A 21,574-nucleotide genomic window follows, 5' to 3' on the forward strand; every position below is an offset into this window, starting at 1 on the left:
ATTCCCGAAAATTTGGAGTAAGAAAAAAAAGGAAGGTGGGGAGATGTAGCATAATGGACAATACCAGATTCTCAGTATTAGAACAGGACAAAAAACAGGAATTCCAGTTTGTAACCGGCATACAAGCACCCTTGTTAGCATCAAAAGTTCAAAATGAATATAATTTTCTTCTCAAGATAAAGTTAAAACATCACACCATAAAGGTGCAAAAATTTCCAAGCTGGTAAAATGTTAGGAATATTTTCCAATTAAGTCCCTGTAAAAGGTTTAAGGCTAAATATTATTTAGCGTTAATGTTAATTTTATAGCTGATAACCCTATCTGAAGCGATCACATTTCTTCCCCACCCTATCAGAGCCTGATTACCGCTGGAGCACACAGGGCATAGGCCCCTCCTCTAAGATTTCAGGGGGGGCCCAAAATTCCCTTAATTTATCATGCTAATTAAAAATAAATAATGATTTCACTTAGAATTTAGAGCACGATATCATTGATATTTTTGCAAATGCCAGTGGGACAAGGAGTAAATCTCTTATTTGTTGATAAAAATTTCCCTTAAAAATTTAATCTCTTTGCAAATCCCAAAACCACTCCAAGTTTAGTCTGTATTTACTATTAAAAATTACATCATAGATAATTTTGATATTTACGGTTTATTTCAAAGGGCAAAGTTTAACCACATCTTATATAATTATCGTGTACTAAATCTCTTCTACTTTTTAAACATATATACTATATTGAGATGTGAGGTACCATCAAATTTAGCATGGCTGCGTTAAGGGTGCTCTTCACTGAGAGTCTGAAAGATTCGGATCTAATGTTAACCTATGGGGAAAGTTGGAGCTTGTTTTACAAATTCCTGTAAAGTTTTCGGATCCGGTTTTTTTTCTGAGTATTTTTCAAGACCATGTCTGTTTCTTTTAGTTTTTACTTTTTTGATGTGTCCATTCTCCGATTTTTTAAAATTCGAGAAAAAATGAATTTCTTCGAAAACGAGGTACTGTTGGACATTTCGCTCTGTAAAACATCTGCAACTCGTGCTATCGAAATTTTAAGAACGCCCTGACACGCAAAATATTTCCAGCTCTCTTTTGAGATCTTGTTTGAAATAATGCGACCATTTTTTAAACAAATATCATGTTCTAACTATTGAAAAAAATTTCAAAATACGTTCACTTTTTGCATTTGCCCCGCCCTAGAATAGTAACCTCCCCTTTTTGAGGGGTAAACGCTAATGGGGTGTAAGATTTATTACCCTCTCATTAGTTCCCCTCAATGACCTTCGCTGGACGTCCTTTCTTCTTTCCTCTTTTCCTAAGGCTTTCGTGAAGAATCAAGTGCTTTTGAAAGTGAATCCATGTAGATGCCTGCTATTAGCTGTTAAATTAGCAACATTTGCTTTTTTTCAAATTTGTGGTTTGAAAAGAAATAGATTTGAAAGGAATATTTCTGAGTCAAATTGTTTATTTACAATATAATGAACATTGTTACAATGCTGTCGAATGCGAAAAGTTGACATTTTTCCCTTCCAGTAGAAAAATATTTTTATATATAGATTAAATCGTATTCCAGATACTAGGTATTTTGCATCGTTTTTACATGTGTTTTATGTTACTACAAATGGTACACACATAAAGTGCTTTCCACAGCTCAAAAAACGTTTTTGAAAATTATTTGTGTCTTTAAAAGCCAGACTCGTCAAATTTCTTTAGAAGGTAGATACACATTGAACATGTAATTCATAATATACAGTAAAATCCATCGAATTTCGGAATCGGGATTGGAAATTTATTTGGTTGAAACAAGTATTTCGTTGCATTAGTATGCGTTGTAATAGGATTTTACTGTATTTCTCTTTAGAAAATTCCTAAGGAGGAAAACGATGCATAATTTGACCCCAAATAGAATCGTGAAACGTTTCTTATGGGGTCGCAATATTACTCCTTCTTTTAAGACATGTACGATATTATACCGTTTTTAAAACATTACGTGAGAAACAAAATAGGATAATTTTTATTTTCCAGCGCAGCAATGCGAACCGTGGTTAATTTTATTTTTATTAAAGACTATTTCCTAGCTTACATTTTGTGTCATAATTCCTGCGTTTTACCCCAAGTTTTTATTTATTGCCAGAAACAATGAAAAAAAAAAGTTAAAACACTTATTTTTAATTAGCTGTTTTGGAAATAGCTTAAATATATGGATATTGTGATTAACTGCAGGTTTTGAATGTTTTAATCAAGCAATCATGTACTTGTGTTATTCCATACTTTTCAGAGCGAATCAAGCTTGTACAAATAGTATTTACAATTTAAAAACATGTTATATATTTTTTGAAGTACGTTGCTTAAATATTATTTCTCCAACAGTGCTATCATTTTTGGAAAACTACTAAAATTCAGGACAATATTTATTCTTCCAGAAAAAAATAAGTTTTTTTTTCTTTCTTTCTTTTTTTTTTGAGCAATTGCGAATGCTTATTATCCTTACTTGAACAAAGCTGATGTTGCTCTGATTTTTCAGATTGTCATGATGACAAGAATAACTCTAGCTCGTTGTTTTAATATTTACTAAGAAGTCAAATTTTCGTCGCCATGGTTACTAATCGTTTGTGTTCATTCAATGTTTAACTTAAGTAGATTTTACTTTTAAAAGGGGGGGGGGTGTAAAATTACATTTCAGGAAAAAAACATCAATGTGGATGAAATTAAAAAGCAAAATTTCATCCAAATACAAAATTTCCAGATTACTAATACCGACATTTAAGACTGACAAGAAAACAAAAATACAGAAGGCTTTCTGATGTCTTCAGAAAGTTTTCACAATAGAAATAGTTTTTTTTTTTTTTAAATCTTTATAAGAATTTGGAAGCTGTATTTTTGGAGAATAAAAATACTTTTCAAAAACATTTATTCAGTTGCGGAAAACATTCCGTACACCAACATACTCATTAAATACATAGAAAATCATGAAAAACATATTAGCAATTTAATATGATTCGGTTAATATAAAAAACACACCGTGGTAGAATTACTAAGCATTGTATGTATTAGTTTTAATGACGTTTTCAGCCTTATGTTGCTGACAAAGCTAACTAAGATGTGAACAATATAGAATGAAGGTTACAAGTTTTCACTGTTTTCTATTTTCATTCTCAGAAGCTAGATCAGCATTTTAATACAATGTAGAAAAAATTAATTACAGGCATAAAGGTTTTCAGGTCACATAAGCACCCCCCCCCTCCCTTCAAAAAACATCATTAAAGATCGTCTTAAATTTCGTTTTTATGGCTTTAATTTCAAAAAATTTCGGGAAGGGAGTTTCTGAAAAGTCCTTCTTTGACCATAAAAAAAAAAGTCGTCTAAAATTGCATTTTTGGAACTTTGATTTCAAAAACCTGAATGTCCCCAACGTTACTAAAAATGGCCTACAATCATGTTTATAACACTTTGAAAATTTTGCCTCCCCCCAACATCACACTAAGACTGCGTTTTTAGACTATTTCGAAAAATTCCGGGGAAAGCTTCCGAACTCCCCGTTTCCTAACATAATTGAAGAACCTGAAATTGTGTTTTTGGCGTTTCAAGTTCAAAAATTTGCTGGTGGAAGATCACAGGACCTCTTACTTACTTCCAAATACTACCAGAGTTCGTCTAAAAGTGCATCTTGAAAATTTTATTTTCGTGAAAATTAAAAGGCATAGCCCCCAAACAGAGTGCTTGGGAAAATAGGGAGTATTTCTGAGTAAATAGTATGCTTACGATGAAGATCATGTTAATTAAATATAGAAATCGTTCCCTCTCCTAAACAAGAAGCTAAATCCTTTCTCTCGCTGTATTTACATATTATTAGGAATTAGGAGTCAATAGAATAGAAAATGTGGGATCTCAAAAAAGATTTTTGTTCCACACGAATGAAAATTACTTGATAATCATTTGATTAGAACATTCATTTTATTCTGTGACTGAAGACACGATACGATAATTTTTCGGCACAGAAGTGCGTAACACAGAACTTAAAAAGAAAAAGTTTGTCTTGATTTTTTTTTCTTTTTAAATTGTGAACCCTTACTTGTACTTATAATTGCTTTCCTAAATGTAAGCTGTTCATTTTCATTTTTGTTTTAACTTTATGTATTTCCTGCAAATCTGTTTCTTGCCCTTTTTTTATTTTTTATTATTGATTCATTAAATGCAAGATGCATGAAAACGAGGCAGAGCGATAAAAACTTTAAAATCTGGCAGAGCGAGGCGTTGAGATTTTTTTTCACCTAAGTATTTCGAGGTTTTTTTTTTTTTCAGGCAGATATACATGTAGGTAATATTTTCGTGCCTCCTGAGAAAAAGGACAACCCTTAATATTTATTATGACAACTAACGAGGATCAGACACTCACAAGACTTATTAGGAAATTTTAATAAAAACTCAATGTGTTGAAGTAGAAGCACTATATACACTATATGACCAAAAGCATTGGGACACTTTCAAAAATTCACATTTTTAGGGATTTCTCGAGAAATAATAGACCAATTGCTCTATAATTTGTTTCGCATAAAATGTATACTCTAGTTGTCATTTTCCAATAAAAATTAAGTCTGCTATTCATTTAGGGGACCGACAACAAATTGAGGAAAAAAGTTTTTTGATCATTTTTCATTGCAAATTGCTGGGAATAAGCTATAATTTTCAGAAATGAGTTAAAAATCTATCAAAAACTTATTTTTATATTTTTGTGAAAATATCTCTTATACCCATGGAAATATAAGCATTTCTTCCGAAAATGCAAAAAATTTTGACGGTTTTCGCCTCATATTACGCAGAGTATTTCGTCAAACGTTACTAAACTTTTAGAATATTTGACAGCATTTTAGAGAAACATAATAATAAAATTTGAAGTTAAAATATTGAAAATTTGATGAAATATGAACAATTAAAGCTATTAATTTTTCACTGCGCATGCACGAAAGATAGCAATTTATAACGTTCATAATTCAAAGCTCAGATACATCCTACAATCCATGAAAAAAATTCCACCGCAATTTCTTTAAATTTTAAAAAGTTATCAGCGATCTAATGAGCCGAATTTCTATAATTCTAGGATAGGCGACGAATGGTAAGGGATTGTTAGCAAACTGGCAACACTTTCCTGCCATCGTTACAGAGTGATTCATGATAAGAACGGATTATTTGTTGCTGGTCCCCTAAATGAATAGCAGACTTAATTGTTATTGGATTTGACGTCTGGAGTATACTTTTCATGAGAAAAAAAATTACAGAGCAGAGAGCAATTGGTCTTTTATTTCTCGAGAAATCCGTAAAATTGTGAATTTTTGAAAGTGTCCCAATACTTTTGGTCATATAGTGTATGTAATACCTCATGTATTTTGCCGAATTTAGTAACTGGGAATCTGAAACTCTAAAAGTGCTAGGTTTAGTTTTATTCCAAAATTTCAACGCAAGATAGTTTACAAACATTGAGAGTGGGAGAAGGAGTGATTTTTGCCTTTGAGCTTGGAGCAGGGTGAGCACCCCTGCATACAAACAAAGATCACAGAAAAATCTTTAATTTTTCAAATTCAGGAAATCCTTATCCGTAGCCGTCCGCGACTTTGCCGTTGTTATGCTCAATTTGAAAGAACTTTCACCATAACAACCCCTTGAGAAATGCTATCGTAGCCTTCTCATCTACATATAAAATTAGATAAATAAATAAATATTTTTTCAAAAAGAAAAGGATTCAAAGATAAAGATTAGGGGAATTTTCTGGTCACCAGTGGTGAGAAAAGGCAATTATAGTAGCCACATTTTTTTCTATTCGCCACTGCATTTGTAAAACAGGTAACTAACCAACAAAGTAGTATTTAATTTAGCACTAAAATATAAATATTATCAGTTCAAATAAAGGTTAGTGTAACTAATTAGTGGCATTAATGTTTATTGTACAATCAAGTATTAACTATGCAAAGAGGATCTAGTTTCATTTTTAAGAAGAATGTTTTCTGGCAACTCGGATGGGGTTGGGGAGAGTGGCAAACAGGCAGAGGAAGCGAAAAAATTTCGCCAACCGATAACTAGTTAGTCCCCAGTTTTATTCGGCACTCGATTTTTCAAATATATTAAGTAGGATCATCCATTTTTAAAGAATATTTTTTGGTTAGAATTTGGAGTTCATTTCGTTAAAATTCAGTGTGGTCATGCAGGCTATCTTTTTTTTCCTTCCTTTTTTGAAATCATCAATTTTCAATAACGAACATTTTTCTAAAAATAAAACGAATTTATGAATTTATTTATTGCAAATATTCATTCATTCGTTAATTTTTCCTAGATGAGATCTGAAACTGTATTAATGGGGGAAAAAATCTTTGTTTCAAAATTAATTTTAGCGCGAATACAAATAAATTAATATCACAAGTAGGATTGCAAAATGCGCGGCAATGTAAAATTTCGCGCCTTTTACATTGAGTTATTTTTCTTTTACTTATGTAGTCAAGACTCAAGAGGGAAAGAACTAGAATTTCCTTGGAAGGGTCTGTAAAAAGCTGCGGTTTCATTTCGCCGACAGCTATACCTCCCTTGACTTGCACAGCAGGGGGAGCGTCCGGTCTGTCCCCCTGCAAAATGTGACAGGTCACATGATCCACACTTTCATCGGTCACCGTTCGTTCTATTGGCTGTTGAAGTATCAATCATTTCACTGATGTACACTGCTTTCGTTTAAAGAAAAGGCCCATTTTCTAGCGAGATCGTTTTTCTTCCCCACTGAAGAGCAGCCTTAATACGCAAGTATCGAAATATTTTATTGCTTCATTATATAGAATAAGCGGGTACAGGGGGGGGGGGGGCAAAATGAATTTTGTGCCCAGTGTCTTTAAAAATCTTAGTTGAGCTGTAGGGGAACCCTGAAATAGAAATGTGCTGCATGTCTAATATCTGATTGGGCTCTGCACCCTATAGCTATTCATTAGCAGTACAAAGTTCAATTCTCTGTTTATGTTATTATTGTTTAGATTGTGAGCAGGGAGAAAGGGATTGAGGCAGCAATATCAAGCTGCGGGTCATACCATTTTCAGAGAAATCTATAACAAGAGCATCGTTGCTGGCTATTTTGATTCTGCTGTGAAAAAGAAAAAAGTCAAGTTATAAAAATAACTACCTTAAGTTCATTAATTCTTTTAAGGAAACAACAATAAGTGCCATATTTGGTAGCATTAGTGATTTATTGTTTGCTTGCACAATGCCTAAGCATCACATCACATAAATAAATATGCCCAGGACGTTTCTTTTGAAAAATTGGCATTATTTTGATTTCAGATTTGCTTTTACATTAAATAATTTGTGAAAGATCCCGTTTGGTTGATTCGAGTTTTGTGAAGGGTCGGTCTGCTTTGGTTGATCAGAATTTTGTGATGTGTCCGTTTTGATCGATTATATTTTTATGAAGGGTCCGTTAATGGACCCAAAATTTCTCTGGCCAGACACCTGATTGCTGTATCCGCGTAAAACCAAAACTAATCCATGTCCTCTTTATGTATAATTTCATCAATTGAGTCCCGATCTGATTAAAATTTTCATGTACTGCACAAAAAAAAAAAAAAATCACACAAAAGAGACCACACAAAAACAGATTTAAGTGTACAGTCAACCCACTACAACGCGATCCGACTTACACGGAAAGGCTATAACGCGAGTTTTTCACGAGTAATGAATTTTAGAGCTAACGCAAATTCTTTGTCGCCAACACGATTTCTTTTTTTTTGGAAGGTAGTATCGGCTTCATTTTTGGCTACTAAATATTGATTTCGTGAATGTTATTACATCCGTTTAGCATCACTGACAACAGGGAAAGTTCTCAATACCAAACTAGTCTACACGCATCGCATTCTTAGTGCATCAAATAACCATTCAGCATCTTTCTTTTTTTTTTCATTCTGATTATTAAAGTTGATGAAATAGAATGATGCCTTCGTAAGCTGTTTCATCCAAAGTTTGAAGATGGTAAGAAAAAGAAAGTTTTCCTGCCAAAAAAAAAAAAAAAAAAAAAAAGAAGAAGAAAAGGTTAAGATTCTTGATATGCTTGAACAAGTACAAAACGTCGAAGGTAGCATGAAAATAAGTATGAGTGAATCTTTCATACATACATTTAAAAGTCAAAATAACAGAACTTAGAACTTAGACTACAGAACTTAGTTTCAATATGGAATAACAAAGTAGTGTCTAAGCAAAGTAAATTTGTATTATGAAAATGGAAGCTACTCTTGTACTGTGGATTTAAAGAGTTCAGGAAGAGAGGCTGTTGCCATAAATGGAAACGTTATAAAAGACAAGGTAAAGAAATCGTATTTAAAAATGTATTAAAATAGAAAGGATCATAAATCATCACCATCTTGAATTTTCAACACATGAATATTATTACTGTATCTACTGTGCAGTACCATCCTAGTGCAACATTTTATTATTACTACATACTGTGCATGCCATGGTGTTTTATTTTATGTCTTTCCCTCCCATGAATCATTCATTTTGTGCAACAAAGTATTTTATGTTGAAAAAAACAAACTTTTTTTGTTTTTTAAAAACAGTAAAAGTTCAGTTCTTTATGTAAGAAACTGTAATGTATAGTTGAGGAATACTTTAAAGCAGTTTAATGGGTGTTTAACAGTGTCTAAAAGAATTTGGTATTTTTTTAAAAAATTGTATACGTACATTTCTCACAACGCAAAATTTCGATTTACGTGTGGAGTCTTGGAACGCATCCCTCGCATAAGTCGGGACTCGACTGTGTACTTACTTTTCGAAAAAATTTTTCAGCTCTTAATATTAACTAATTATTCTTTTTCTCTGCAGCTTATTGATGCGAATAAGATAGCAAATATGCGGGGTGACAAGCTTCTAGAGCACCAAAGCATACTTTTTCTGTTCCGAAAAAATAAGGTAAGTGTGAAAATTGCATTTTGCTTTTATTCCATTGTAAAACTTTTTAGACGTGATCATGTGTAGTCATTAGGCTGCTAGATTTTTTTCTTCATAGAGTAACATTAAAAAAAAAAAAAAAGTAAAATTCTTTGTTTAAATTTAGGCTGTAGACAATTAGTTCACTTGTGATATTTCAAAAACAAATTTGAAAGGCTGACTTCACAATATTTTGTATGGAATGAAGGTGAAATTTCGTGAAATTATACACATTTATCCGGCACTGATTTAGATGGTGTTGAAAAGTGAAAACTTGGAATAGGAATTACTTGTTATGACATATTTTCATTTGTATTTTAGAACTTTTTAAAATATTACAGTAGAGTCTCGAAAGTTCGTGATTCCGCTTAATCCGAGGTACTTCATTTATATTTTAATTTAAATTCTTTAGCAGTTAAAAAATGATTTCTATTAAAATCTGAAAATAGAATTCTTTTGCTACTGTAAAAATTATTAACTTTGCACAGTAAATAATAAAAATACATTGAGAGGTTGGTTTCAACAACACTCCCTTAGTGGTACAAAATATTCATTGACTACAAGTTATGAATTAAGTGATGACTTAAAGATAATAACTTAAAACATAAAATTGGCAAAAAATCAAGAAAAGAGGTGCCCAACTTGGCGCCACATGGGTTGCATATATACAATCTAAACCTTCCAACAACTAACCATTTTTGTGTAATCCAAGATACATATTACATATGCACGCACACACAATGATACGGACATCATGACAAAACACCCCGAAATGGGTTGGAAAAACCAATATGCATGTTTTGCTTGCCTTGCGCTTTTAATATTGTACGAATATCAAGAAAAACTAAAGTCAAAATTTATTTAGGTGCAATTAAATGGGAAATTTATGTTGAAATATGCGTGATACTTTTTTGTGAAAACAATAGATCCTTTTCTTTATACAAGGATGTAATAGGTACTACTTCTTATGGTGTCTGAATAGTGTAAATTTTTGTTCTGGAAGAATTTTCTGGATACGAGTTTTCAGTAATCCGAGGTGAGGTGAGCTGCAATTAACTCAGATTTTTGACTGTACTGTATTGCAATAAAATTAATTGGCCATAAAGAGGAATATTGCTCCCTTCCCTTTTTTGCAACTGACAGTTAAGATTTTTTCTTACATAGCACATGATTTGCAAGCAGTTGACAAGTTGCAATTTGTTTTTAATAAATATTTCTACAAGGGCGGTTAAAAAGTCCATGACTTTTAAATGAAAAAAATCAAAATAAATTCCAAAATGCAGTTTAATTATGTATTATAGTTACATTTGGCAATACCCATGAAATTTCAGACGCTATTTAAATTATGTTGTGTTTTATTGGCATCAGAAGAAAACAGCAGACAATTTGGTTTTCGTTATGGAGAAAAAAGAATTTCGCGTGGTCGATAAAGCATTACTTTTTGCTTTTAAAAGACAATTTCAGAAACGGAAGAAAAGGTGAAAAAAAATTATTGTGAGTCTGCTCCATTACATGGTATGATTCACAAAAGTGGTTTACAGAATTTCACTGTGACCATACGAGCCCTACAGACGCAGAACATTCTGGACGTCCAATTGAAGTCACGAACAAAGAAATGATTAACAAAATCCATGATATTTTGCTAGAAGATCACTGTGTGAAAGTGCATGAGATAGTTAATATGGTAAACATATCATCTGAACGTGTATGCAACATTTTGCATGAACATTTATGTATGAAAAAGTTATCAGCAAGAGGAGTGCCGCGTTTGCTGACAGTGGATCAAGAACAATGGATGTAACAATGTCAAAGCGGTGTTTAGACAAATTCCAGTGTAATCCAAGTGAATTTTGCGACGTTATGTGACAGTGGATTGAGCTTGGATACATTTCTACACACCTGAAATGGTAGAACAATCAAAACTGTGGACTTCTTCTACGGAAACTGCTCCGGAAAAGGCAAAAACAGTTCCATCAGTTGGAAAGTTTATGACCTCAGTTTTCTGGAATTCAAAGGGCATAATCCACATTGACTATCTTAAAAATAGAAACCAATGCCACAAATGAGTATTTTGATGACCTTCAAATATCTGATTTTTTGGAAGGGTTAGAAAAGTTGGAACATAGTTGGAAAAAGTGTATAGTTGTGAAAGGAGATTATGTTGAAAAATAAACTGCATTTTGGTATTCATTTTGATTTTTTTATCTGAAAGTCACAGACTTATCAAACTGCCCTCATATGTCCAAAAAAATTCTCTTTATAATAAGTGATAGCATTAAAGATTTTAGCATTTAAAAATAAGATATGCAAGTAAACAGATAATTAATGTGCTTTGTTTCTAACTTTCAAACTTATAACTAATTTTCAAATGCACAGAAGTTACAAAAGTAACTACAAAGTGGTTAAAAGTAGTAAAATGAATTTTTGATGTGATTTATGATCACAATCCTGTGAAATCATGCAATTCAAATTTCATGTTTTCTATAGGGTCACCCAGGGTAAAATGGGTATAAAAAACAGCTTTTTTTAATTTCAACCATCCATAGCAGAAACATCATGAAATGTAATCATGTTTTTGTTCAATATTCTATACATTGAACATCTTAGGTCTAATTTGAACATAGTCTGCTTTTACTCTTTGCTTTAATTTTTGTGTAAAGAGCTATACCTTTTTTACCCTGGTGTATACCCATTTTACCCCATGCTTGGGGGAAAATAGGTATATGTTGTTTAAAGTTGAACTACATTGTAACTAATGGGAGGGGGGGGGGAATTGAGTTCCATTGCATTGGAGAATCAAAACTTTGACCCAAAATAATCACATTATAATATTTAGTGAACCAAACTTATGAACAAAAGGTGTATTGGCAAAAACTGTTACGGCTTTGTTCAAGTGTTATTTTTACTACCTGCACATCAGCAATGTCATCTTTCTCGGGGAACACATAGGATAATTCAGCAGATGATTTTGTAGCATCTTCTCAGCATATTACCTTCAGCTGAGATTTCAAATAATAATTAAACATATGAATTGTGATTCGACTTCGTCCACAATTTTAACAACGGCCCAGTCACCAACGACTGGATTTAACAATTACCGTGTTACCCTGCATTAGCCGGCATGCCGCAAAATTCGGGGGTCACCAGCTTTTCAATATCACTTGGCTAGTCTTTTCCGGCATGCTGGAAAAATAGAGGTTAGGGGAAAAAAATTAATACTATAAAAAATATATGATCAGCTTAAAAAATATAAGTTCTATACATATCTTTTTAGTATTAATAAACAGTTTCATTTTGTAAAAATATTAACTTACAATGTCATTTGTTATTTTAACAAGAAAAAATTATTAAATAATAAATAATTTTACAAAAATTAAATTAAAACTAAGCAAACATTTAAGCAGTAAGTTATCATCCCTAAGCCAGTGCTATTCAATAAATAAAAAATAAATTCGCCTTGCTAAAAGGAACCTAAAATAATTTATTTAAAAAAGATTATGAACAAATCGCAGTAACAATGATTGCTTCTGAATTGATTACTTTATTGGCATATAATTAAATCCGTTAATTATGACCTACCATAAATAACAAGCATATATTATATGCAATACACCATTGGAACTGAATGGGGAGATTTGCTTTTGTTTTGTTGCTAAATAAACCTCAAATTATCCAGCTTGCCGAAAAATTTGAATTTCCTAGCATACTGGTCAACCTTGCTTTTTCCTACCTGCCGGGTAGTACGGTTGGAGCATCGCTAGTTTTCACTCCTCATCCATTGGTTATTTTATCAGTTTGTTTAATGTCTGTCTTTTTTTTTCTTTCCCATTTTCGTGTTTTTTGCCTGTTTCTCTCTGTATATTCTTGCAGCCACCTGCTCTAGTTAAAGCTTCTCCCACTTTTACTTGCACTCTCTTATGCTTTTGCAAGTTTTTCATAGTCTCACCAGTGCTAGAAAATGGCTGTTGGGGAACTGTATTTATGATTGCTTGTCTTAGCCTTGTCTTCAAAGAGTGACTAGTGCTTGTCTTCAGCAGGAAAATTAATTGTTTCAGTGCAACTTTGCGATGAGGCATTAGGATTCTGTTGTGATTGTAAGTGAGGCTGTACTTATCTTCTGGGTATAATTGGTTTTAAAATGAAATAGAAAAGACAGCATATTATCTCTCAATACCTAATATTTCATATGATACTAGCTGACACAACAAACGTTGTTCTGCCATATAAATATTTTCTAGTGAATATTTTGGTTGTTAATTAAAAATTGACGAATGTGTTGCAACTTTGTGGGGGTGAGATTTGACAGAACGATGAATGGAGCGCTGTAAACTATGATCACCGATAAAAGCCGAAAAACACCCACCATTGAAAAAGAAATTGGTATTCTGAAAAAGAAATTGGTTGCTAAGCCTGGTAAGTGAGTTGCTAGATTTTTTTAACCAAGTTAAAATGTTGACTGATATGTAAATATTATCAGCATAATTTTTCCTTTTCAAATAGTGTTGCCAAGTAGGGGGGAAAACAAGAAAAAAGCAACGATTTTTCCCCAGGCACCCCTATGCTTTTTACTTAGAAACTGAAAACATAAATAAAAGTCGAAAACAATAAATACCCTTAATGCCCCATTTCACACTTGATAAAAAGGTTTTTTTTTTCAGTTTTAAATATAAAAGCTTGCTTTAAATGTAATCTCTTTTAATTAACAAAAATTACTGTCTTGTAAAGTGTTTTATGTTTTTAACCTGTTTGGTACACAGAAATTATCTAATGGTTAAGGTTATACATGTGCTCTTCTCATTTCTATTTCATCTTTTCAGGAAAAGTTACAAAGACTTTTAACTTACATGAAAATTAAAGATTATAAAAGCACTTTGGTGAAAAAATCCTTTGAATATAACCCAGGTGAGTGTTTACTTATATCTTTTACTTGCAATAAGTTAGTTACTACCGTATATACTCGCGTATAAGTCGAGAAATTTATTATAAAAAATGATATCAGGGGGTCAACTTATATACAAACAGAATTTTCGAAAAATTCCCCCGATTTTTTTCTTAGAAAAAAACACTGGAAAACGTTAACATTTTCCTGATTTTAGTCCATCCTTTTTAAGCAGATGCTAAAGAAGTAAATACTGAAACTTCTGCTATGGTTTTATATGGTCTGACTGTGAAGTAAAGAATAAATAATTAACAGTAAACGGCTGACTAGGAGAAAAGTGTAGGAAGCGCCGTATTTGCGAATTTTCCCGATTGTCACATATTATTGCTCATTTTTTAAAAATAAATATGATATGGCTGCAGCATAAAATTTTGTTGATATAAAATCAAAATAAAAGCAACCACTAAAAAAATTCATAACAGCGAAGTTGAATTCTTTACAAAAATTGCAATCGCAAAAGTGAGCCCTTTTGGTGTGAAAGAATGAAAATCAGACGTTTTTCACATAATAATGTTCATTATATTTCATTTTCCTCTTTTTTATAGCGTTTAAATTCAACATTAGCGGCAAAACGTTCCCGTATTTTCAAAAAGTAGGGACTCGATTTATACGGGGGTTTTTGATTTTTTCTCGATTTTTCTCCTAAAAGTAGGACTTACACCCGAATATATATGGTATTTCTCTGACAAATGCTAATGCTGGCCATATGCTAAAGCTCTAGATTAGCAGTCACCAACTGGTGACCATTTCATTGAAAATGGCTTAGTCACCAAAGTGACAACCATATGTTTCTTTATTTGTTATAAATCATATCGTACATCGTGCTACAACAATATGCTTCCAATCCTGAGATGTTCAGTGCATCAGTCAACTCCACTTTAGCAGCGTAATTCAGAGTAAACTTCCTTAAGATTATTTATTTTTTATACTCAAGATGTTTTTAAAAAAAATGGCTGTCAAAAGTGTCTACCATTTTTTGTGATTCTGGTAGCCAGTGTGCACTATTCAGTCAGGGCTGATCCTAGTAGGTGTGCACCGCACGCGGCGGCCGCAGGCCACATTAGTTCTTTTAATCACGCAAAATGTTTCATAATCTAAGTCGAATAAATAAGCTGAAGTTTGAATGTTTATCAAAAAATCAAAGTATGTCCCGATTTCCCTATAGAAAAATAGAATGTGTTAGTGCACAGTGTGCTAGTCCATTGTCCTTTACACTTATGTTTCATTTGATTGCAAAATTTATGGCAGAGCCAGCAGTCAGGTATGAATACAGACAAGACATAATGGCCGCCTTCTGACGCATTAAAAAGTGCTTTCTAAAAGGAGCCCAAGGGGGGCCATTATTTTTCCCCCCAAGCTTTTATAGACTCATAATATTGATGACTATTTTTAGGGGGAAAAACTATACTAACATTCACAAGCACTTGAAACAACAAATTCTGTGGTTCAAATCGCGCAGATACAGGGGGAGACAATATATAATTGCTACTCCCTAAATAGAGTATACATATGAACAACAAACTGAAATTTTCGCTGTTTCCCTGCATGCTCATTGTCCTATCGTTATTAAACAATGCTAAATTTTGATTTTGGGGCTCCAATTTCTAAACATTTCTGGAGGAAAACCGCCTGGCATATGTAACTTTTTGCGATGTTAGGACAGCCTCCTAACATCACCAAAGATAGTCTATAATTGGATTTTCCAGATATTAATGTCAAAAATGTCCAGAAAGATTAACCAATGCTTCCCAGTGTCCTTAACGTCACAAAAGAAAGTACTGAAAATTGTGCTTTTAGAAATATCCGCCAGGGAGCCTTCAAAACCTTCCTTCCCAAAGATAGCCTAAAATTGATTTCAGTTCGAAAAAATATTTCGGTTAAGAATTTCCTCATGTTTCCTCTATCATTACCAAGTATAGCCAAAAATGTGCTTCTAAAATTAGTGGCGAGGAATTTCTTGGGAAAAGTGTTGGATGGGAAGGTATGATTAAAACTAACTCTTGCCCAAACAACGTAATACATTTAGCAGAGTGAAATTCGAGTTCGTGAATCAGTATAATTGATGACAAATAGCTCATTAAACATCAATTAATTTATTAAAAGATAAAAACAGTATATGGCTTTAACAAAAAAGTAAATAAGAATAAGTATACCATTATTGCAAATACCCCTTTGACCTAGACTAATAAGTAATTATCAGTTGACCTGACTATCGTTCATGAGGAACGAAGTCTTCAATGGACAAACGTCATACTACTTCAATTAAACAAAAAAGGCTATCAGCCCAAGCCTGCTGAACAAACAGCAAGTTGGCTTGCCTGACATGAGCCAACGCGTATAGGCTGTGCAAGAAGTGAGAGAGACATCAACTGATAACAGCTTTGCTTATATTCAGAATCTCATTAGCATATCTTCACTTCAATGCTACCTGATCATGATCTTCAGTGGCCAAGCCCGAAACGTGTGCACGTGACGTCACTTGTTCTAGAAGGATCGACGTCAAAGTAGTCACGTCATGGGCAACGCCCACTACACATGCCGTTCTCTATTCCAAGACTAGTTACGTCACGGATTCTAGCGTTCGTTAAAGAACAATGATATGAAACATGCAAATATCTAAATGTTATCTAACATGATGAATAATGATAATAAACCTTCACTTAGATTGACATACTATGTCTATCAAGGCCTCCCCATTATCATTTTGCTAATCTAAAAAAATTTGAAAACTGTATAATATTAAACAATGTAAAAATTTAGCCATATCCTTTTACAAAAAACACAATAACAATGTTAATAGAACAACAACAATTAGTTGAACACTTAATTCAACATTGACAAAAGGAATTCCGGAGATCCGTAACGTCTGAAACACAACATCAGAAAACAGTTCATCTTCGAGGAAAGTTCATCTTCAAGGAAAGTTCATCTTGTCAAATCAATTTAAATTACTTCTCGATTGAAAGTTCCTTATACACATTTGCCTGAAAAACATGAAAAAAATACAGAAGTAACTGTTCAAATCAGCATACATAAATACATTGTAAAAAGAAAAACTCTAGGATTTCTAATATTGATCAATGATAAAATTCAATTTTTGAAAAAAAAAATTGATATACTATGTTTGAGTTCTATTTTAAACTTCTCATAAAGCATTCTGCATCGCTAAGAGAAACTCAAACAAGTTTTTTTTTTTTTTTCAATTTATCATAAACTTTTGGTCCTTTAAAAATTTGGCCCTTAAAGTTGTGACCATTTAAAATTCCAGTTTTAATGTTTTATACTTCTTGTTAGGTAAAAAAAAATTAAAAGTTCATAAATATTTCGAAAAAGTAATTTTTAACAATTTTACAATTTTTCCGTTCAAAAATTAATTAACCCTAATCCTATTCACTTCATCAATTACCACACTGAAAAACGATCTAGTGGCTTTTACTTGACTTTTAACGAAGACAACAATCAAATTGTTCACCTTGTAAGAGATTTAACATGAAAAATACCATATGATGTAAATGCAAATACAAATACTCAAGAGAGTTACAAAAAACATTTTCAAAATTTGGAAAAAAAATTCTTGAAAACAATGTTATTTTTGTTCACAATAAATATTTTCAATAAATGTTTGCAATTCAAAACGGGTTTGAGATTTCGTGAAAATATCTGCCAAATTTTCCTTACTTTGAATATATTTAATGTCAAAAACATTTTTACAAACCAGATCTCTTATAAAAAATAGTTTCACATCTATGTGTTTGCTTCTATGATTTTCAATAGGTGAATTTACAAAATCAATTGATGCTTGATTGTCAACAAAAAGAATAGATTTAAATTTAGATCTTTTGATTACTTTATTTTCGATGCATTCATCTAATACCCTATCAAACCACATCAGTTCCTTAGCGGATTCTGTCATTGCAACAAATTCAGCCTCCATAGTGGATAAGCTTACTTTTTCTGTTTAAATGTACGCCATTCAATCGGCGATTTGTCTAGAAAAACAATTTGTCTGCCTAAGGATGTGCGATCGTCTCGATTTGATGCGAAGTCAGAATCCGAGAAAGTAATCAATTGAATTTTTCTGCATTGTAACTTTAGTTTTAAATCTCTCGTTTTCCAAACATATCCGAGTAATTTGACAAGGCCATTCCAATGAATTATACCAGGATTTGATTGGAATTGACTAAAAATATTTACTGCATATGCGATGTCTGAACGAGTTTTATTTGCTACAAATGCTAAGCAACCTACTAAATTTCTATACGGATATTTTGTCATTTCTTTTACTTCATCATCAATTTTAGGAGAATCAACATTTGAATAAATGACTCCTTTGCTAATGGGTAAAGATGCTACAGGAATGTTATTTTCGAAACATTCATAAATTTCCTGAATATATTCCGATTGGCTTAAACACAAATCATTTTCTTCGTTTAAGAAATCTACCCCTAGCAATTTGCATGTTTTTCCTAATACTTTTAGATCGAAGTATTCATTCAACATGTTGATTGCGCTATTTATATAACATTCATTTTTACCAAATAAAACAATGTCGTCGACATAAAGAAGTAAAATTACATATTCATTGAAATAAACATAATTACAACTTGAAAATTTTGGGAAACCAATTTTATACAAAACTTTTTCCATTTCATAATACCATAAACGGCCACTTTGATGTAAGCCGTATATAGCTCTTTTGAGTTTACAGTATAAATGTTCTTTACCTTTAATTTCAAAACCTGGAGGTTGTGTCATAAATATGGTTTCCTCTAAAGGTGCATACAAATACGCGCATTTAATATCAACATTGAATATGCATCAGACTTAAATCAGATAAATTTGCGCTTCAGACTTTAATTTTTAAAACTTTCGATAGGAGAGGACCGAATCTGCCTCCCTCCAATTTTGCAACAAAGATAACCCAAAATTGCGTGTTTAAATCTTCAGTTTCGGAACATTTTCAGGAAGAGCAGTGATCCTTTATAGCTAAGGTCCAGAAAATATCTTCAAATCCACTTCAATTTTGAAAGAATTCCAGGAAGAACCCCAACAATACTTTCCCCTTAAGTTTCGTTCCTAAAGCGGTGATTTTTGACATCAAGTTTGAAAATTTCTCCATGGATCTTGAATATCCCCTACTCTGTTCACCTTGCACCATAACGCAACCAAAGATTAATAAAAATTATTTTTCATACGTCAATTTCTAATGTTTTCTGGGGGACTCCCTCCACCCGCCGTTCCCTACACCTCCATCCTTCCTCTGATGTCACCGAAGATAAAACTTGTTTTTATACTACTAGCGATGTTTGGTATCTATTATTTTCTTCAAGGATGTACCTTCAGAGTTTCTTAGTATAAAACTTTTTTCACTTTTTATAAATTCATCCTTCCTCTGTTTTTTTTTAGAACTTCATACAGAAATTTGAAGGTACATGAATAAGGAAGTTAGGTTTTAGTCAAAATATGCAAATTATTTATGAGGGTCGGCACAGTAGGTTTTTGCACGCGGGGATCAACCCTGTATTCAGTATTCCGCCTAGACCATTACCATATGCCATCAGTTCCCAACCGGTGGTTGGCGAAAACCTGGTGGTTTGTCAGATGTATAAAGAGGGTTCCTAAAAATAATATTGTAGTTATACGGAATTTTAACATGCTTGCTGAACATTTTTTGTTCATCATTTACTCATTTGTTTCTTATTCCATCCAGCCCTCTACAAAAGGCTTTAATTCATCAAAGATCACCAGAAGAGGACAAATTGTAATAATCCATCATAGATATTTTTGCTTTCAACATACACTTGCATGTACGAATAGACTTGTCAGAAAAAGACTTTTTAAATTTTATTACCATTTTGTACATTGTTTCCATGTGAAAAGAATAAATGCAAAACCAAATTAAATGCTGAACTTAATGTAAAAATAACAGATATTTAAGCCAAACTTTGAGCTTCTTTATTACACAACTATCCCATTAAGGGGGGAACCAGTTTAGATGGGTCAAAATACCCACTTTTTTTATATCATAAAATGTTAATACAAGTAACTAAAATTAAAAATTTAAAAAAACCTCGACTGAGTCGCAAATGTGGAATCAAGAGGGAAAATTGGAAATCATTTTAAAAGCCTTATACTATCAAAAATATATTACAAGTATTTTCTTTGTTAACAAATAGAAACTTTTAACAGATAAAAATTTGAAATCATTGCTTTTAATTTCCTCGTTGGCCAACAATGAATTCGGTTACCAATCGATTGAATAAAGGCTTAACCATATTTAAAATCTGCTTTAAAAAAGCTTTATTCAAATTCTATATAACATGGAAGTTCCAAACACATTCAATCAGACGCTGAAAAAAAAAAAAACTCTTTATTTTGGTACTAAACAGGGCTGTATACAAAAGGGGGATTCTTATTGTTCAAATCCCCCCGCCCACCAGAAAGGTTCAGTTTGACATTTAAATGTTTGTTTATGTTTAAAAGTTTTGAAAAAATATTGTTCCAAAACTCAAATGTCTTTTATATGTATATTAATTACATAAAGCACTTTCATAATAGATAACCCAACGGCTTGAACATTAGCACAAATACACAAAGCTTCGCATGAAAGTTTGAAAACCCTCCCCAAAATTATTTTCTAGTTACGACCCTGGTATTAAATTTTAAATTTTAAAAATATGTTTTCACTGCAAAAATGTCAAAAAACCTTTTAGAGGATTTTAGTTAATATCTTCGTTAATTAATGTCATTCAAAGATGCAACCTAGCTAAGAACACACTTGAGCAACTCTCCTTTCAAACAAGATTTTTTTTTTTCAAAATTGGTTCATTCGTTTAGGCTCTTGAGGGCCACAGACTGATACACAGACACATCAAACTTATAACCCCCTTTCTTTGTGTGTCGGGGGTTAAAAACTATTCAAGAATATTTTGCCGAAATTTCAGTGAAAAATTCTGATTAGCTCCGATGCTATGAGCACTTAAGTGACTGTGGAGATTCAAAAACGTTCGCAGCAGTTTTTTTTCAACTGGTGGGCGTTCTAGCTTAAAGATTTATTGTCTGATTCTGAAAATTTGTGTGAATATCCTTGATTCAATTATACTCTATATAAACCTAAATCTGGGTGATATTATTAATGAAAATATTTCTTTTAATTCAAGAATTGTGAAAAATGGTAGAAAAACAGGACATTGTAATCAAACACATCTATAACATGCAGTTTTCAACTTTTTTGATCACAATTAGGTTCACATTCTAAAGAAATTTGTTGTTTATCAGAAAGAGAAATTGTAATGATCACAGACAAAAATTGTGGCTTTGGTAATGCCCACCAGCAACAAGCTCTGGTGGCATCTGCCCATGCACAGCAGCTTCTAACTCCACTAACTCTTGTGGAAATGACTTCAAAAACTTTGAAGTTGTGCTTCAAAAGATGAACAAAATATCCTCCAAGTTTAAACAAATTCTGATTATTTCTTTCCTGTTAAAAAAAAACTCCAAAAAAACTAAAATTTCGGCCTCATAAACTTAGTAAACCCCTCTTAAGATTTTTTTTCAAAGTTGACTGAATCTCAACAAAGAATAATTACTAGGTTTGCTGTTTATTGAACTTGTATTGAATTCATTTTCTAGCTATTATTTTTGTTTGTAGAAGCATTTGTCCTTTTGTATCTTGTAATAATGTTTT

At 32.3% G+C, this 21,574-nt stretch overlaps 1 protein-coding gene across 5 annotated transcripts in view; it reads left to right on the plus strand.

The window, feature by feature from the left end:
• The window catches only part of LOC129220500 (transcription initiation protein SPT3 homolog), a 91,054-nt gene that overhangs the window by 24,838 nt on the left and 44,642 nt on the right, over positions 1–21,574 (plus strand). For all 5 annotated transcript variants that reach the window (XM_054854922.1, XM_054854923.1, XM_054854926.1 and 2 more), the window contains 2 exons: positions 8,844–8,930; positions 13,766–13,850. In XM_054854922.1, coding sequence (XP_054710897.1) covers positions 8,844–8,930; positions 13,766–13,850 — 172 coding nt within the window. The remainder of the gene's footprint in view (positions 1–8,843; positions 8,931–13,765; positions 13,851–21,574) is intronic.

Source organism: Uloborus diversus, chromosome 4 (genome assembly GCF_026930045.1).
Source record: "Uloborus diversus isolate 005 chromosome 4, Udiv.v.3.1, whole genome shotgun sequence".
NCBI classification, from domain to species: Eukaryota; Metazoa; Arthropoda; class Arachnida; order Araneae; family Uloboridae; genus Uloborus; species Uloborus diversus.